The sequence below is a fragment of the Geospiza fortis genome, unplaced genomic scaffold, assembly GCF_000277835.1.
Source record: "Geospiza fortis unplaced genomic scaffold, GeoFor_1.0 scaffold195, whole genome shotgun sequence".
Lineage (NCBI taxonomy): Eukaryota > Metazoa > Chordata > Aves > Passeriformes > Thraupidae > Geospiza > Geospiza fortis.
The window spans coordinates 2,619,389-2,636,507 of record NW_005054324.1 but is presented as its reverse complement, the minus strand read 5'-3'; the positions used below and the strand labels follow the sequence as shown (position 1 = coordinate 2,636,507).

The 17,119-nt window shown below is 36.4% G+C and overlaps 1 protein-coding gene across 1 annotated transcript in view; it reads right to left on the bottom strand.

Annotated features, from left to right (window-relative positions):
• The window catches only part of KCND2 (potassium voltage-gated channel subfamily D member 2), a 285,172-nt gene that overhangs the window by 242,929 nt on the left and 25,124 nt on the right, over positions 1 to 17,119 (bottom strand). Inside the window, 1 exon segment of the mRNA XM_014306970.2 lies at positions 16,053 to 17,115. Within this exon segment, the coding sequence (XP_014162445.2) occupies positions 16,053 to 17,115 (1,063 nt within the window).

The following is a 17,119-nucleotide window of genomic DNA, read 5'->3' as shown; positions in this document are numbered from 1 at the left end:
CTGATGAAAATATTCTTCAAGTACATTTAATTAAACTCTATAATTTGTTTTTCTCACCCTGTGTCTGCATAAGGTACTGAGAGCAATACATGTATTGGAGGAATGCCTATTAACATTCCCATGGATCTGGGATAAAATCCTTACAGTTTGACATAATTCAAGAAAGTAATTGTTGTCCTGGTCAATATCTTTCTAGTGGTTTTTATACAAAAGCTTGATGCAAAGCCCTCTCAGGTCAAACCAAAGACTATTTGATTTCCATGGGCTTTGGATCAAGTGAATAGCACTAAATCCTGCAAGGCACTCAGGGACTCACAGATACCGCAGCATTTATGCACCTTACATTGAAATTTTTATTACGTTTTTGTGTTCTGCAGCCGACAAAAGTTCTCACCACCTTGTAGATTATGACCTTTGATTATATAAATAGCTGAAGAAAGTAAGAGTAGTAAGAATTACTCGTGACTTTAAACCATCTGTTTTCCTGTTTGCACAGTACTCAAGCTCTATGATATTCTTGGAGACTCTGAACCTTTAATTAAGGTACTTAACAATAGCTATAATGAACCCATTGTCCACAATTTTTAAAAAAGTATTTAGGGAAAAAACCTATCTTCCTAATCTAAGCTTGATCCGACCCACAGTTAAGTTATTTCCATTAACTGAGAGCATGAGAGGGGGAGGTGAAGGAGATGAATTAGTGTAAAACTAAAGCCCTGTCTGTGGCTGAAAATTAATGACATGGTTAGGACATAAGCAAAGGCAAGAGCACCATGGTACTACACCAGTTATACCATCAGCAATCTGTAATTTCTACCCAAGGCAGAAGTTGTATCCTTTTTCTTCAATGTGCACTGGTGGATATCTTGCCATTAATTTTTCTAATTGTTTTTTTAAGTCTGGTTTATAGCCTCTCACCATTAGATGAAATTGTTCTTTTATAGCATTTTTTTCTGAAAGTATTCTCCATTCCACGAATGGATGAAAAGTCAAAATTCCTTTGAACTGAAATCCCAAAAGCAATTTGAATCAAACAAGCCAAATGTTTTAGGCTTTTGTTCTACATTTCTAAAAGAAAATGAATAAAAAGTAAGTGGGCTTCATTCATGTATTTTTGGAAACAGGAAATTCATAAATTATATTTTCCAACTACATTTTACTTTTATCAAAATCTCACATAAGAAAAAAAGTTCAAAGACTCCTGAAGAGATTTTCTATTACCTTACATTGCAAGAGCTCTTGATGCTTCACTGTGAAATTTTGAGAAGAAATATGAGGTTTCTTTGGGAAAAAGTTTCAGATATTTATTTGAACATATTCAACTTATTCTGATATTATCTTAGAACCACAGAACATTATGGGTTGCAAGGGACTTTAAAGATTATCTAAATCTAAACTGCCAGCCTTGGGCAAGGGCATCTTCCACTAGACCAGCCCCATCCAACTTTGTCTTGAACACTTCCAGGGGTGGAGCATCTACAACCTCTTTGGGCCACCTGTTCTCATGCCTCACTGTCCTCCCAGTAAACAATTTTCTCCTACCATCTAACCTAAATATCTCCTCTTTTAGTTTAAAACCATTCCTCCTTATCTTATATGTCCTTGTAAAAATTCACTCATTCTCATTTTTATAAGATCTTTTAGGTACTGGAAGGCCACAAAAAGGTCTCCCCAGAGTCTTCTCCAGGCTGAATGACCCCAACTCTTTCTGCACTGTCTTCAGAGGGGAGGTTCTCCAGCCCTCTGATAATCTTTGTGAACCTCCTCTGGACCTTCTCCAACAGGTCCATGTCTTTCTTGTGCTGAGGACTCCAGAGCTGGATGCAGCACTCCAGGTGGGGTCTCGCCAGAGTGGAACAGTGGGGCAGAATCCCCTCCCTTGCCCTCCTGGCCATGCAGCTCTTGATGCAGCCCAGGATGCAGTTGGCTTTCCAGGCTGTGAGCGAACAGGGCTGGCTCATCTTCAGCTTTACATCCATGAGGACATGACATGGATAAGCCCACCCTTCAAGTCCATGCCTGATCAATTTGGAGATCAGAATGTTCTATGGGACAATGTTGAAGGCCTTACAGAAGTCTAGGTAGATGACGTTGGTCTGTCTTCCCCTGTCGACTGTCGCAGTCACTCCATCATAGAGAGCCACCAGATTCTTCAGGCACAATTTGCCTTAAGAAAGCCATGTTGGCTGTCCTAAAATACCTCTTTGTGTTGTATGTGCCTTAAAACTACTTCCATGAGGATTTGCACCACAATCTTCCCAGGCAAAGTGTATGTGGTTCCTTACATCCTTCTTTCTTTCCTTTTTGAAAATAGGAGTGATATTTCCTTTTGTCTGACTGTAAAAGTTCTCAGCTTTTTTAGAATTCTCTGACCAAAGTCAACAACCATAATCACTAAAAGTTACTGGTTTTTATATTGCAGTAAAGAAATCATGTGAACAGGAGTATTTTTCTTTACCTCACATCACGAATCTGTTGTAGTGAACCTGCCTGAAGGACCACAGTACACTGGAGAGTTAGTGATTCGCATAACAGTGAAACCCAGCAAGAATAGCAGACCATGCTAAATTTTTACCCTAGCCTTCAGGCTGTGCTCTGTTGTACAAACACATTGTCTGCAGGATAAACCTGCCCAGATCACTGTAAGATAGGATCCTGCAGGTAACTTGGTACTGGTGATTACACCACCTGTATGACCTTGCCTTTATCTAAGAGTGCAGCAAGAAGCTATAATGAAAATATCCTTTATTAATAGGGTTGTTTTATTGCAACAAGTAAATAAAAATTATGCAATACTACAAAGAACCAAAAGAGAGATCTCTGCATGCACAGGCTCTATGCAGCATGCTGTGGAAAAATCCCCCCCACCCATCCAATGCTAAGCGAATGCATAGTTCCCAGCATCTGAAGGGGTATGAGATTGACTAGATAACTATATTCCTCTTTATGTTATTAAAACATCTATTTTATTAAGCCATTTGTTGTTGTACCTTTCTTGTCAAGATTCAGGAAAAATCCTGCATCTTCACTCTCTCACCTCACATCCCACCACACCATCCTGGTGCAGAACACTAGCCACTATCAGGCTGCTTTACTGAAGGACTAACAACTCAGCTTTTGCCACTGTCTATATCTATTTCTCTCTAGCAAACTAGTTAGGTAAATAATTTCTCCTCAGACTGTCTTCATAGGTCCCTGCTCTCAATTTGTTTTGAAAGGCAGTGGAAAAGGGGTTGGCATAATAAAAATATAACTCCAAATCTCAGAAGTATGTAAAAAAATTGTCTTCACACCAGGATTTGTTCCAAGGACAACTTAGAAATAACCAAGAAGCTTAAAAAAGAGTTTCTTTTCCATCATTATCATCACTCTTCTAGCTTTTCAAAAGCATTAGGTTGAACTGCAAATGGGAAGAGAACTATTTTTAAAAAGTATTAAATCAAAACTGTTACTCAAATTATGAAATAACCACTGTTTCCCCTCAAAGGAGAAGCAATGTTTTGATAGTTATGTAGGATAGCACTTTTTAAAAAAAACTTTTTTGGAAGTTTATAATACAGCTGGCCAGTGAAGGGAAGATAAAAAAGGAAATATTGTTTCTTCTGTAGTTCATTCATCTCTTTTCACAGACACAAAAAATTTAATATGCCACTTAATGCATAAAAGAGCAAAATTTCATGAACTCTTACACCCACAAAAAAAGGAACATACTGAAGGAAATGTCATTTCACACTTGTAAAGGACTCTACTAGTTGGCAAATTTGAGATTTGCTGTTCTGGAAAAGCAGATCATGAAGACAAACTAAAATGAGTTAAACCAAATCTTTGTTGATAACAGGATTTCATAACGAATTACAGAATTCCCTTACCAGAGAGATTGGTATGACTTGCAGAGAAGTGAACAAAGTTCAGAAGGAAAATGAGAAAGACATAAACTCTGAAGCAGCTTTGACCATAATACCCTGTCATGGCCTTTACGGTTCTGTAGTACTTCAGTCTGGAGGCAGCTTTAGAGAAAATGATATTTTTTAAATTGAATTAAATATGAAAATGATTACTGCAGTGAGTAGAGTGTCCCTGCTGAAATTTATTGCAGCATGTCTCCAAAATTTTCAGTCTGCTTCAGAGCTATGCACTGGCAATGCCTAACGGCAGTCTAGAGCTCTGAGATCTCCTGGAAGAACAGTGGCATGGGGGGATGTGTCTGATATCTCTCCTCTGGGACACTTTAGAAATGCACAGTGATGAAACAGCTAACAAGCCACCATGTGGCTTGGTCTTTACATTTCCCATTCAGAAGAACAGAAACAGTTTGAAGGGTAATCAAGGTATTCAAGTTCTCCATATCTTAACTCACAAGCATTGCTATTTGAAGAATGACTTCTTTCCTGCAGAAAATTAAAATGAATACTTAAATTTTAATTCAAATTTCTAGAGACTTCTTTGAAACCAGCCCAAACATTAAATCTTTTTTTTTCAAATTTAAAATTTTTGATGTGTTGTTTGAAAAAGGACAAAAGATTGGCAAAAGCACTGAAGCGGTCTTCAGGGTTACATAAAACAAGAATATTTTGAGTTCAAATGTAGCAGATATGATGCCTTTTTGATGAAGTGGGAATTGCCATCAAATGCCAACCATGTATTCTGCTATGATCTTTGAAAGGAATATGCTGTGAGCCTTTCACAATTATATAACTTGGGAATAAGGGGAGCTTAGGATTTATCTCATCCATTTCCACTTGGTATTTAAAGTCTCTAATAATTATAATAAATTTCATTTATACTCAGTGCAGAGGAATGAGCACATCCAGATGCTTGCTTCTCTTCATTACCTCCTAAGTGAGAAAAGGATGACTACTTCAGAACTATTTAACTTTTGGAGGAGTAAGTTAAGACCTATAAATATCTCCCAGAGATAGTAAGCAACTGGCAGAGAAATAAGTTGGAATTCCACCTCCAGATTCTTCCATAATAATTCTATTGTACAGCATGTCCTATTTGTCTCCTTTAAAATAGTTTTATGTTCTGATTGTCTTCTTTAAAAACCACACACCTAAGATCTGATCTCTAAATTCTATAGCTATATCCTTCCACACAAACATAGAGATTGGGAAATGAACTATGTACAGACAATATGAAAGGTTTATTTAAGGAAACCTTTCTGTTGCATTTGGATTTGTTTGCTTTGAAAACAAGGGAACCTCTGAGAATAGCTAGTGAGCTAGGAAACAGGTATCAGAAAGTATATTAAAGCAGAAGATACACCACTGAGAGAGACTAAAGAGATGAACCAATCTGTTTTCAGCCTTTTGATATATTTCAAAACCATTTATGTGGATCTAAATCCATACTTCCATCCATTTTTCTGTCCAGTATTCCAAATAATCTGTCACTTTTCTCTGTATTCACTTAATTTGTTTGCAGAGACATTGGAAGCAGTGCACACTAAATGTTGTGACTACATAGAGTAATAGGGAAAGCTCTTATGCAGTCTGGAGAAGTGTAGCAAGACCCCAAAACTCTTTGCTATTGCATGGCCCAGCAAACTGTAAATGCACTCTGTGGATGACTGTCTGACAGACATTGTGCTGTACTCATGGTGTGAAGATGGCTCAGGGCAGCCAGTTGCCAGAAGGAAGCAGCATCCAAAGGGATTTGGGCAGCTCACACCAGGCACTTTTCTCTGTCTTCTAGAGACCTGAAACAAAACTGGTTCCTATCTCCCCCTCCCACAAGCAGGACTTTATCTTGCATGTGCACTGTTGCACAAAGATGTCTATATTTTAAAATCATTGGTCATCTGTGCCACACACAAGAAGTCAGCAGCATCTCTGGTCTGCGGCTGTGCCTGTCCCCAGAGGTGGAGGGAGCCTGGCACAGCTCTGCCAGCGCAGCAAGAGGCTAAGCTGTGCTGAAGGGCCCACCAGCACAACCAGCAACACTGCTATTGCTTCTCCCATGAATTATTTAATGCACTAAACTTCAAGAATTTGAGCCTTTGCAGGAAAGAAACTGTAGGCTAAAGGAATGATGACAGTTGCAGCCTTTCAGCAGCTGCAACTTCTCCAGTGATTTGACTGTGATGTGATGTAGAGAGAGAGAGGTGTCAGAAGTAGCACATGGTCTGAGCAGGACAGCACACATATCCCATATTACCTGGGGCTTTTTTTTGTAAGGACATTCCTTTATAATATTTACCTCTAAAACTTGGCACCTTTTGACACATACTGTAGGCTGATTATTGTGTTCACAAACAAATCAGATAAAACTTGAGATTCCCTTTAACTTGGAAAATAACTAATACTGAACATGTCAAATCATTAAGCCAGTCTGTGGACAGATTTACTCTAAACTATCTGTCTGTGGGAAAGCTTCAATTTGTACTCTTTCAAGCTTCCATTCAGATGCTAAAATAGCAAATTCTGCCTAAATTCTCAAACAGTCTAGAGTTTACAATATTTAAAGTTTCATTTTATATACGTACATATCAAATAAATACAAGAGACAGCTGCAAGCATAGCTCTTGATAAGTGTGTGAGAATAGGTGTACATATTCTATTTGTCCAGTTCTCATGTCTCTAGTCCATGATATTCATGTTTCAACTTGGATTTCATCAACTGATGTAAACAAATGCATCAATAACAAACCAAACCAAAACATTTAGAAAAACGAAAAATTCTCAATTCTAGAAGTGGTACAAGATACTGTGGTATTTATATTTCAAAGAGTTAAAAAGAGTTGTTACTAAAGATGCTTGATACTGCTGTGTCTTCAATAGAAAGGCCACAATTCTTTACCTGTTGCATACTAACAATGAAGTGATTAGATATCCTAAAACAAAAAAGCATATAGGCTCTTCATAATCAGATTTGGAAAACTTCTTCAACCTCTCTGCTTTTTATTCCTCTGTAGGAAGGAGAGTTGGGGACCAGCATGTTGCAGCTGTCACCCACCATGTCAAAGAGCATCAATTTTGTTCCTAAGCAACTCTGCACAGTGCAGTAGTTGCTGCCCATAGCTGATAAGGATGCTCAGGGAATTGTTAAGTGGCTGCAAGGGGAAGAGATAAAAGTTACAGAAAATGAAAGTAAGGCCACTAACACAATAATAAAACTCCTCTTTTGGGCTATAAAAAAGGGGGATATGAATAGTAACAACAATGAAAAGTTAAGGATCCCACTCACATTACATATGCACTCATACAGAAACCTCTCTTGATTCATCTTACTGAAAGAAGCAGTGAGTTAGGATGCAAAAGACACATTCAGACTGTAAGCTATTACACAATCCTAAATTAATTCCTTCACAACCTTACAGTCTAACTCTCAGCCATTTACAGGGAATGCCTGGATGGCTAAGCTTTCAAGTGATAATTTGAAAGACTGTTCTCTGTGCATTGGCCAAAATATTTTGAGAATCTGCCAGTATAATTCATAGAAAAAAAATCTATATTTCTGGATACACATTTGAAAAAGTTAAGGTTTGGCCTCAAAATATTTTTTATCCAAAATAATGATTAATTAAAGCATGTTAATGTGTTATCCTAAAATTAGGCTATTACAGATACCATTAAGGAGATTCACAGTTACTTCTTAATCTAAAATTAATTCTCTTAATCCAAGAGATTTAAACTGTAGTGAAACATACTTACTTGATTTTAATTTACCACAGTACTCAGAGTAATTAAATAAAATCCTAGAAGTTTATACTGCCTTTTATACTATAAGAAGTCTTAGCTAAGGACACTGAGTCTTTGATAATCAAACAGCTAAATTTACTTCTACAGATACATATAAGATTTCTGTTTTAATGCTGACATTATAAGAGATTATATTTTAAAAAAATATACACGTGTTCTCAATACTGGGATTTTTTCTTCATATGTTATGTTTTTATAAAAACCCTTAGTGCAAGTAGTAGTAAGTGCAGAACTGAGCTAGACACCATCCAGTTAAAATCGGGGCACAAATCACAATGCATCCTCAAGGAGAAAGAGCTGTGATATAAGATGCTTACCTCAGGAAATAAATTTTTTTACAAAGAATCAAGAAAAAACCAGGAAAATGTGCTTTAAATATGCTTCATTTAGGAACAGAGATTAAGGTAAAAATTAACTAGCAGAACTGTAGACTCTGCTTACAAAGTTCATATTACAGCATAAAGAGAAAACACAAAGGCCGACAAAGTACTCCTCAAACCTCCTACATATATCTACAAACAGTGTCCATTAAAAAAATCAAATAGACACAAAATAAAAATGTTTTCCACCATACTAGAGAAGGGGATGAATTTTCAGTGGTCAAAATTGAGAATTAACTTTTACCTTTTCTTACCATGCTTCAGCATCTCAACAAATTTACTGTGTATATGCTAAATAAGAGATCTGTTGAAACCAATAAATCCTCAGACTGCATGTTTATTTGAAAAATGGAATCACCCACCTGACATTGTTTCATAATTTTTCACACTGTTTCTAAAAATATTTCCATTATTAATATCTACATGTTATAGCTTCCATTTCTTACACATCTTTTCATGTTGAACTCTTGGTTTGAAAACCATAGAGACAGAAAATTAGGATCAAATATACCCCTTGGATAATTTACATTACTCTTGCAGTTACTCTTCTTTTTTTCTTGAATTTCTCATTCCTCTTTCCTTAGCATACCATTCTTATCTCCTTGCTACAGTATTATATAAAAATAGGGCATATTCTATTTTAACAAGACCTGAACCCTAGTAGGATCCATTTGATTCTGATAGGGGCATTTGATGCTGCCTCCGGGACATCCCCAAAATCTGAGTACAGTATTCTATACTTATCCTAGAAGTCACTCCTGTGCACATAAGACTGTTTTCTAAGGTGACTGGGTTCCTAGCTTCAGCTGCTCTCCTTTGTGTTTCTAACACCCAAGCCTCTTCTGAAAATTCAAGATGAGTGCCTATCTTCAGACACACAAATGCCTTTAAATTCTTCCTGGTATTGCTCGGGCCCTATAAATTAATGAATCCAGGAGAACTCTTTGTCTATGAATTTTGACTTCTCAGTTCAACCAATCAGATCAAAGAAACCAGTAACATAGATGAAACTAAAAAAACAGGAATCAAACACAAACTACTATTCCTAAATACTTTAAATATGCAAAATTTTACTTTGTTCACATGAAAAACATTTTTCTAGGTTTTTTAGCAACCTCATGTTTCCTCTAACTGAAGAACATGCTCTGATTAAGTACATTTACACAGTAGCTCCTAATGCTTTCACCTTCAGGATGGAAATCTGCAGATAAGGAACAATACTACACAGTGGAATATAAGAAATTAAACTGCTTTTCTAAACACAAAAAATACAATTGCTTATATGACTGATATCATTGTATCTTTAGTAATCAGAAAGATAGCAGTTTTTTACTCTTTTATTAGCTTTTGTCAATGCACTTAACTGCAAGAATTTGAACTCATGGTAGTAGGAAGGGTGTACTGATACCTAGGTACATTAAGATGTATTTCCTAATAATGCATAAGTTGTGTCTATGCTGCTATGAGAAAAGGAGTGCAGTCTCATTTGAATTATAATAGAGATGAATCCTGTTAGATTTTACTCTTTTTATGCATTGATCACGTGATCTTCACAGGTACTCATGTTTAAACCTCAGCCCTCATATGTCAGATACCTGAATAAGTTTTTGTCTCCAGGATTTTTCTGCAGGGCACTCATACCTGTTACACATCAGATGCTCTAGTCAAAAGCATTATTTTTTATTTCATCTCAAATCACATGTATTTAAGCCTATGCTGCGAATATCATGTAAATTTCATTGTGTACTTTGGTGAAAATTGATTTTTTTTTTTTGTAAAAACAAACCCCATGGCTATTTTACTTAACAAGACATTTATAAAACATTACCAGAGACACAGGAAGATCAAAATCATGTGCTTCATAAAAAAAGATATTAAGAAATAGTGGTAGAAATTAGGGCTCCTAACTGTGTTAGGGGGTGATGTCCAAGCAGGGTGACTATTATTGTTCCAGGAAGTGTAGTGTAGAGCTATCATTTTAAAGTACTGCCAATATATTCAAAACATTTTCTCCACCGCATAATCAATTCAGAAAAAAAAAATGTCTTAAAGACTACGCCTTCCAGAAAAGCCTGTGCTCCTATCTATTGCCCAATAAATGATAGGTACAGAAATATACAGAATCTTTTCCATCACTCTGTTCACTCTGTCAGCTCTGTTGTCAGGTTTCTGATGAAACCTCTTCACGGCAATTCTAAACAATTTCTGTATTTCTAATTTATACTCCCTCTTTAGAACAATCTATAATCTTAACTCCCAATGAACCAGATTCTTCTCTAATTAGCTTACTATGATGAATATTATGAAATTCTGCCAATGGAATATAATGTCATAAAAATCAAGTAAAAGGAGTAACTCACTAGACTGTCTTTCAAATGTCTGAAAACTTAATTGTCACCCTGAAGTTCCAAGATGTTCTGAACTTATTTTGAATAGTCGCTTTATTTCTGTGGTATTTATGTTCCCCTCTTCAGAAATACAGTTTCCATTTCCAGATATTTTTTTGCATGGCAGGCACTATTTCTAATACTGTATTCATAGATTTATGTGGCTTTTATATTGCAAATTTTTCATTTTAGACAAAGGCACAATGATGTGAGTCACAGATTGTCATCACTCAGTTTGAACTTCTTGGGTTTGATCACTTAAAGATTTTACTAAAATGACAGTATTCACTGATGATTACCTGAATGATAGGCCTTAGTTAATAGATCAGGCACTAGACATAATTACTCTCCGAGATGATTAGTTCTGCTGTACTAAGAATATTTCTATGCTACATCCAGGTCCACAGTACTCTAATTGTTCTTATTCTTGTTTCAAAGTAACAAAAAGGAAACAAAATTCCATCTGTTTCTACCAGAGGAGCAAATATGTTAGATCCTGAGCAGAAAGATCTTTTTCTTAAGCACCACCTTCATGTTCTTCATAACTGAACTAAGGAAGTTCATGCTCAAGACAAATGAGTGAAACAAGCTAAGTCCTTTTCCTCTCTAAGAGATTTTCAGGATTTTTTTGAAGATAAAAGCTGGTCCCCAGTGCAACTAAATAAGAATACAATTACTCCACTCTCTGTCAAGCAACAACAACCCAATACAACTTCAGTAATCTTTTTGTTACAGAACAAAGAATTTTTTTTACTGCTATCAAAATGACCCTCAGTATAACAAATTCTCCCTGGAGCCCTTTTTTAATCTCTAGTAATGTACTTTGAAGGTGATCACAACTACACTTTGTCCCTCCTCTGTTTTATAGGCTAAATGTCTCCGCTGTGAAGAGAAAATAGTTTGAGACATCAAACACATTTGTAAAATACAAAATCCACTAGGTTGTATATAAAAAGACAAAGATAGAAAAATTCTATTTGAAACTGGGTTGAAAATATCAAACAAAAAATGAATGAGCAATATATACGTACAAGATACAGAAATAATACTCTAACTTTATGAATCTCTACATTTGTAACACTAATCATAAGAATATATCCAAACTTTTAATGAAATTTTTCATAAAACAAAGATTTTGAATTTTGTTCTCCCTTGTCAGATTTTACTAAACTCAATTTTTTATTAAAAGTTCTAAAGAGATCGATTATTTCAAACTAAAATGCAGAGACTATAAGGAACTAAACACACTGAAAATGGCACAGTGGTGAGAAAAGAGAATATGTGTAGCATTTCAGAAAAAAAAGTGATGATGTGGAAATTTTATGATGCTCATAAGGAAAAATCTATCAAACAAAGGTCAGAACAAAAGATCTACTCTGAGGAAAGTTCAGGTCAAATAAACGACAATGATGATAAACTAAAGATTAGATCTAGTAGTGAAGGATGAATTAGAAACCTGGAAAAAAGGAGCAGAAGAAAAAAAATAAAGCCAGCAGAGTCTTAGTACAAATGTTTAACTCATCTTGAAGTAGGGAGGAAAGGTGTCAACCAGTAGACAAACACCAACCATGAAAACTACAGGAAGTGGTAGCTGGAATAAATACTGGAAAAAAGAAATAGATAGAATACACGCATAGTAATGAAAAAAGAATGAAAAAAGGGCTGAAGATGGCAAAGAATATGAATGTGCAGGAAAAGGAAATCCTTTGCTCTCTTCCCTTGTTCACTGTTTGAGGCTTTCTGTTATCACATCTAGTCATCTGTTTATTATAAAGTCTTCAGAGAATTTGATATATCTTAAGTGGGTTTCCTCACACATTATGGAGTATATTCACAAATAATGAAAACAAATAGTTGCTTTATCTTTTCTGAAAGACACACCTCTAGTTTATAAAATGAAAGCAAATAAACGAGTAGTAAAGTTTAAACTTCCCTTCATGAAGTATTCTGCTCATCTACTGAAGCATTGTGTGACTTGATAAAGCTACCCAATGTAAAGACTATAAAAATAGAATTTTAATATAGCAGTGAGAGTGCTTTAAAACTACTCACAGAAGAGCACTATGTTCCTTATTAAAAGTATAATATCTTCATAAAACACAAACTACACTACAGCTCTGGCTGACTTGGGAACAAACAATATCCTTACACCATCAAAACCTTACCAGCTATTCCAGCTTATTTCCTGGCTCCTGACAGGGCAGATGGAAATTTATTAGACTGCCATGTTATAAGGTGACAGCAGAAAGTGACAGAACTGTCATTATGGGTGTAGATGTTCACAAGCCCCTATGGAGGTCTGCCAGTCCCAGTTCAGTAGACTTGAGCTCTTCTCTCTGTCATCTTCGCACTAACCTGATACTCGACCTCTGTGCTTTCCACTATTATCTTGAATCTACATAAAATATTTTGTGACCTCTATCCATTTTATTCTATTTTCTCTTCTTGTTTCTACTTAACTTTTGCTATAATTAATCCTGAAAAAAGACTAGTTTGAAGTTAAAATCAGACAGTTCAGTTTTTGGAAGTGTGCATGCTGTTTTTCTGGAGGCATCGTCCTCTTTCTTTCTCTGCCTTTATTTTTCTCATGTTCTCTTTTTTCCTTTGCTCCTTTCTTCCCTTTTTTTCATTTTTTTCAGCTCTTTCATGTAAAATTTCCATGCACAGGTACTACTTGAGCTGAGAAGTGAAGAGCAGTTAATAGCTGGAATATCCTTGGAGGCAAAAATATAGTAGTATTTGAAGTCACTAGCACTCTGCAAAGGAAAATGTAATCTATGTTTTTTAAAGACACTTTAATTGCTCAGCAATCATGCAGAACTGAGAAATATAGCTCTGCTTCCAAGGTAATAACTCCCCAAATTGCAAAGGTCGCTTACTCAATACCCTTGCTATCTAGAAAAATATGACAATGACACCAAGACTCAAAAACTCAATTTTATGTTAATCTATTATTCACTATTAGCTTTCATGAATTTTTGTAGTATTTCACATATCCTGCTGTGTGCTACTGTCATTTAAAACATAAAGACTTCATCAAGCTTTATTTCTAAATGAAAGAAGTTGTTCCTATTGAGTCCATTTATACATTCCTGATTCAGCTAAAACTAAAGTTAAAATGAACAGGAGTTCTGTATTAGTAAAGAGGTGGTAAGCTTTAGCACATAGAAAAGGTATCAGTACTAATTACAATCAGCTTTCACTGACCCTTGATGCTATTCCCTACAACTTCCCTCTCCTTTTCGTAATTATTCCATCAACTAAAAAGATTTCAAAGCTTTTATTATGCTAATTTTAAATAAATTATTCACATATATATATTTAACATTTCAATGTAATCTTTACAAAGTTATCATGATGTTATTAAAAGGACCTAATCTAGCTAATGCACTGATTAAAGATTTAATGAAAATTGGAGATGTCTGTCATATTTGAACCTGTATCATACCTGAACTCCTGAGGGTGAGACTTTGGATCTCTGTTCAACCTGCTCAAAACTTTCTCTGTTCAAACTACCTTAAAAAAAGGAGTCAAGCAGGAGAGGATTCTCTTTAACCCTTTTTGTTCCACCTGAGACCAAAATATTGTGTCACTGTATACTTAAGAACAGGTTCTTAGGCTCAATTCAAAGAGATTTGAAATTATGTTCAAATTACAGCAGTACTTTTGAAGATTTTGCTCAGAGTAATACATCAAAACCTGGAATTACAGAATAATACTCATGTACTCTGTGTGTGTGTGTGTGTGTGTGTGTGTGTGTGTGTGTGTCTCAAAGAAACAAACAAATCATATCAACACCAGCTGTGATACATACCTGTGCAATAATCAGCGCAATTTGGGCATAAAACAAGACAAGTTTCTGTTCAGTACCATGGACAAGTACTTTCCACATTGTGAATGAGCATGGAAACAACTTCCTCAGAAAGTACATTTCGCTACCAAAAAAAACATACACCAGCTTCTGTTTTTTTTATGTTTAAGTATCAGTCAATTCTTTCTTGAAAATATCACTGTTCTAATTAAAAATAAATGGTTAAAAATCAGCATCAGAAAATACAGGAATGTGGATCTAGATACCATGCCTAACTTGTTTCTTCTGGTAACTGGGCCCTCCATTTGTCACCAGCAACGGAAAATGAAAACCAAAAAACCACCCAGGAACCTAAAAGGCAGGTTAAAATCCCCAAAGCTCTTGTCACTCCTTTTTAGCATAACTTGCCCTTACAAGAAGTATGAAATATTTACTATGCACTATATTTATCTTCATTTGTTATAGCACACTGAAGATAAAAGCCTTGTATAAAAAATGGTGGCTTAAGACATTCCTTTTATCTTTTTCAATATTTTGTATGCGCGTTTCCCAAGTAAATTACTATTGCACATAATTAATCAAGTTTTTCATAATAGTTTAATAATGCACTTTCATTTTGTTAAATTTAAAAGTTATACATGCTCCATAAATCTCAACAGTCCCAACAAGATATGGCAAAATGCTAATAAAATTATGGGCTTGGCATTAATGAAAGTGCAAAGTTTGTCATTTAGTATCTGTAATTATTAAATTACTAGTCAGTTTGTAATGAAACAACAAATTTTCAGTTTCATAGATGGTACTATACAACTCAAAATTAGGAATAGGGAAAAAATTGTCACCTCAAATTAGTCAACCTTCTAAATCCCTATTGTAACTACAGACAAATGCATTTTATAACTTAGTGCAGAGAATCAGCTGATACAATCAGACACTGGTATCAGAGACTTCATAAAATATACTCTCTCTCATCTTTCCATTAAAATGCATTGCATTCTAATGTCAGCAGTGACACTTTTTAACCCCTGTTCTCTGAAAGAAATTGTATTGCCATTGGAATTGCTTAAAGACACATGCTTGATGTGTCATATGTCTCACACTTCCTCAGATCATTTTCCAGAGTGTGTCACCAGTCAGTGTAGCTTGACACTCATAATTTAAAAGTTATAGGTCCATGAAAATCAAAGGAAATGTGTTCAGTGTCTTAAATAAAATCACAAATATATTTTTTTGTAAAGACAGGACACGATTTTCATGAAAATAAATCATTTTGTAATAACAAACTCAATATCCAGGTCTACATCAATACACGACTTAAAACAAAATGGCAGATCCACATACTGATCAAATTAAAAGCTTGCACTTTGGTTCTCCTTATAAACATTAATAATTTAGCAACACTGTAACAGGGCCTGCCAGCAAAGACAGTACTCCATTAAAAATCCACCGATAACTCACACATACTCATAAAATATTCCAATTTCACTGTCCAAAACCAAAGAGTTTCAAGACTTTTTTGCTTTGTTTTGTTGTTTGCTATGTCAGGTTTTTTGCATTTTGTGGATTTGGGTTATTTTAATTTCAGCAATGTTGTTAACTCTCTTAAACATGTAAAACATCTAGAAGGAAGTCACAAGTTGTATTCTTAAAGTTCTGTAACAGATACTTACCCTCACATTTTTTTCTATCACCATTTTTTTAAAACAGTATCTTTCCGTTCATGCCAATACACTTGTTGAAATGTTGGCTGTAACCAAACACCAGCTGCACTTACCCCAGTGTTGTCATGGTGACGATGGTGTACCAGAAGGCTGCAGGGATGCTGGTGAACTTGCTGGCTGAGGAACCCTTCTCTGCATAGTACATGACTGTGGCAAAGATGATGATGGCCATGGTGAGTGAGAAGAGGAGGAAGCCTAACTCCGAGGCACAACTTTTCAGCGTGTAGCCCAGGATGCGCAGACCCTGTGAGTGGCGGGAAAACTTAAAGATCCTGAAGACACGAAAGACTCTTAATGTCACAAAAGCCCCACTGACATCCTCGTTATCTGTCATCACCAGGCCAATGTAATATGGCATAATGGCCACCACATCAATGATACTCATGACACTGCGCACGAATTTGTAGCGACTAGGAGCTGCCAGCAGACGTAGGAGATATTCAACTGTGAAGATCATGACACAGGCAGTATCCAGACAGAAGAAAGCCACCGCATACCGCTCTCCACAGGGCAGCTCTTTGATGCGACCTGGGCTTACCCCACAGGGCACTGTCTCCACCACGTTGGCAATAACAGAGACGGCAATGAAGAAACCAGTGACATAGTAAAAGACCAGAGCCAGGGTACTGGTGTGTGGGTTTTCAAAGGCCCGCCACATCCTCTGACGAGCTGTCATTGAGGGTAGGGAGCTCTCAGCTACATGATCCGTATCAGCATCATCCTGCAGGCGCTCAGCATTCTCACGCCGGCGATCCTTGTACTCCTCGTAACAGCAGTCACCAATGATCTCAGGGATGATGCCAAAGAAGGCCAGCTCCTCATCATAAGCTGAGATGCACTCCTGGCGAGGATAATGAAGCTTCCCAGTACGGTAGAAGTTGAGAATGTGGCGGAAAATGTCAGGGTCCCGATCAAAAAAGTACTGCTGTGTCTCAGGGTGGTAGAAGAAGTCCCGCTCTGAACTGCCCAGCAGAGTGTCAGGGTAGCGCTCTAAGGTGTCCAGCCATGTCTGGAACTGGATGCCACTCACATTCAGCACAATCAGAGAGTCCTGGCTTCGCTTTCTCTCCTGCCGTGGAGCAGCTGGCATGGGACCAGTAGCCACTGGCATCCATCCTAT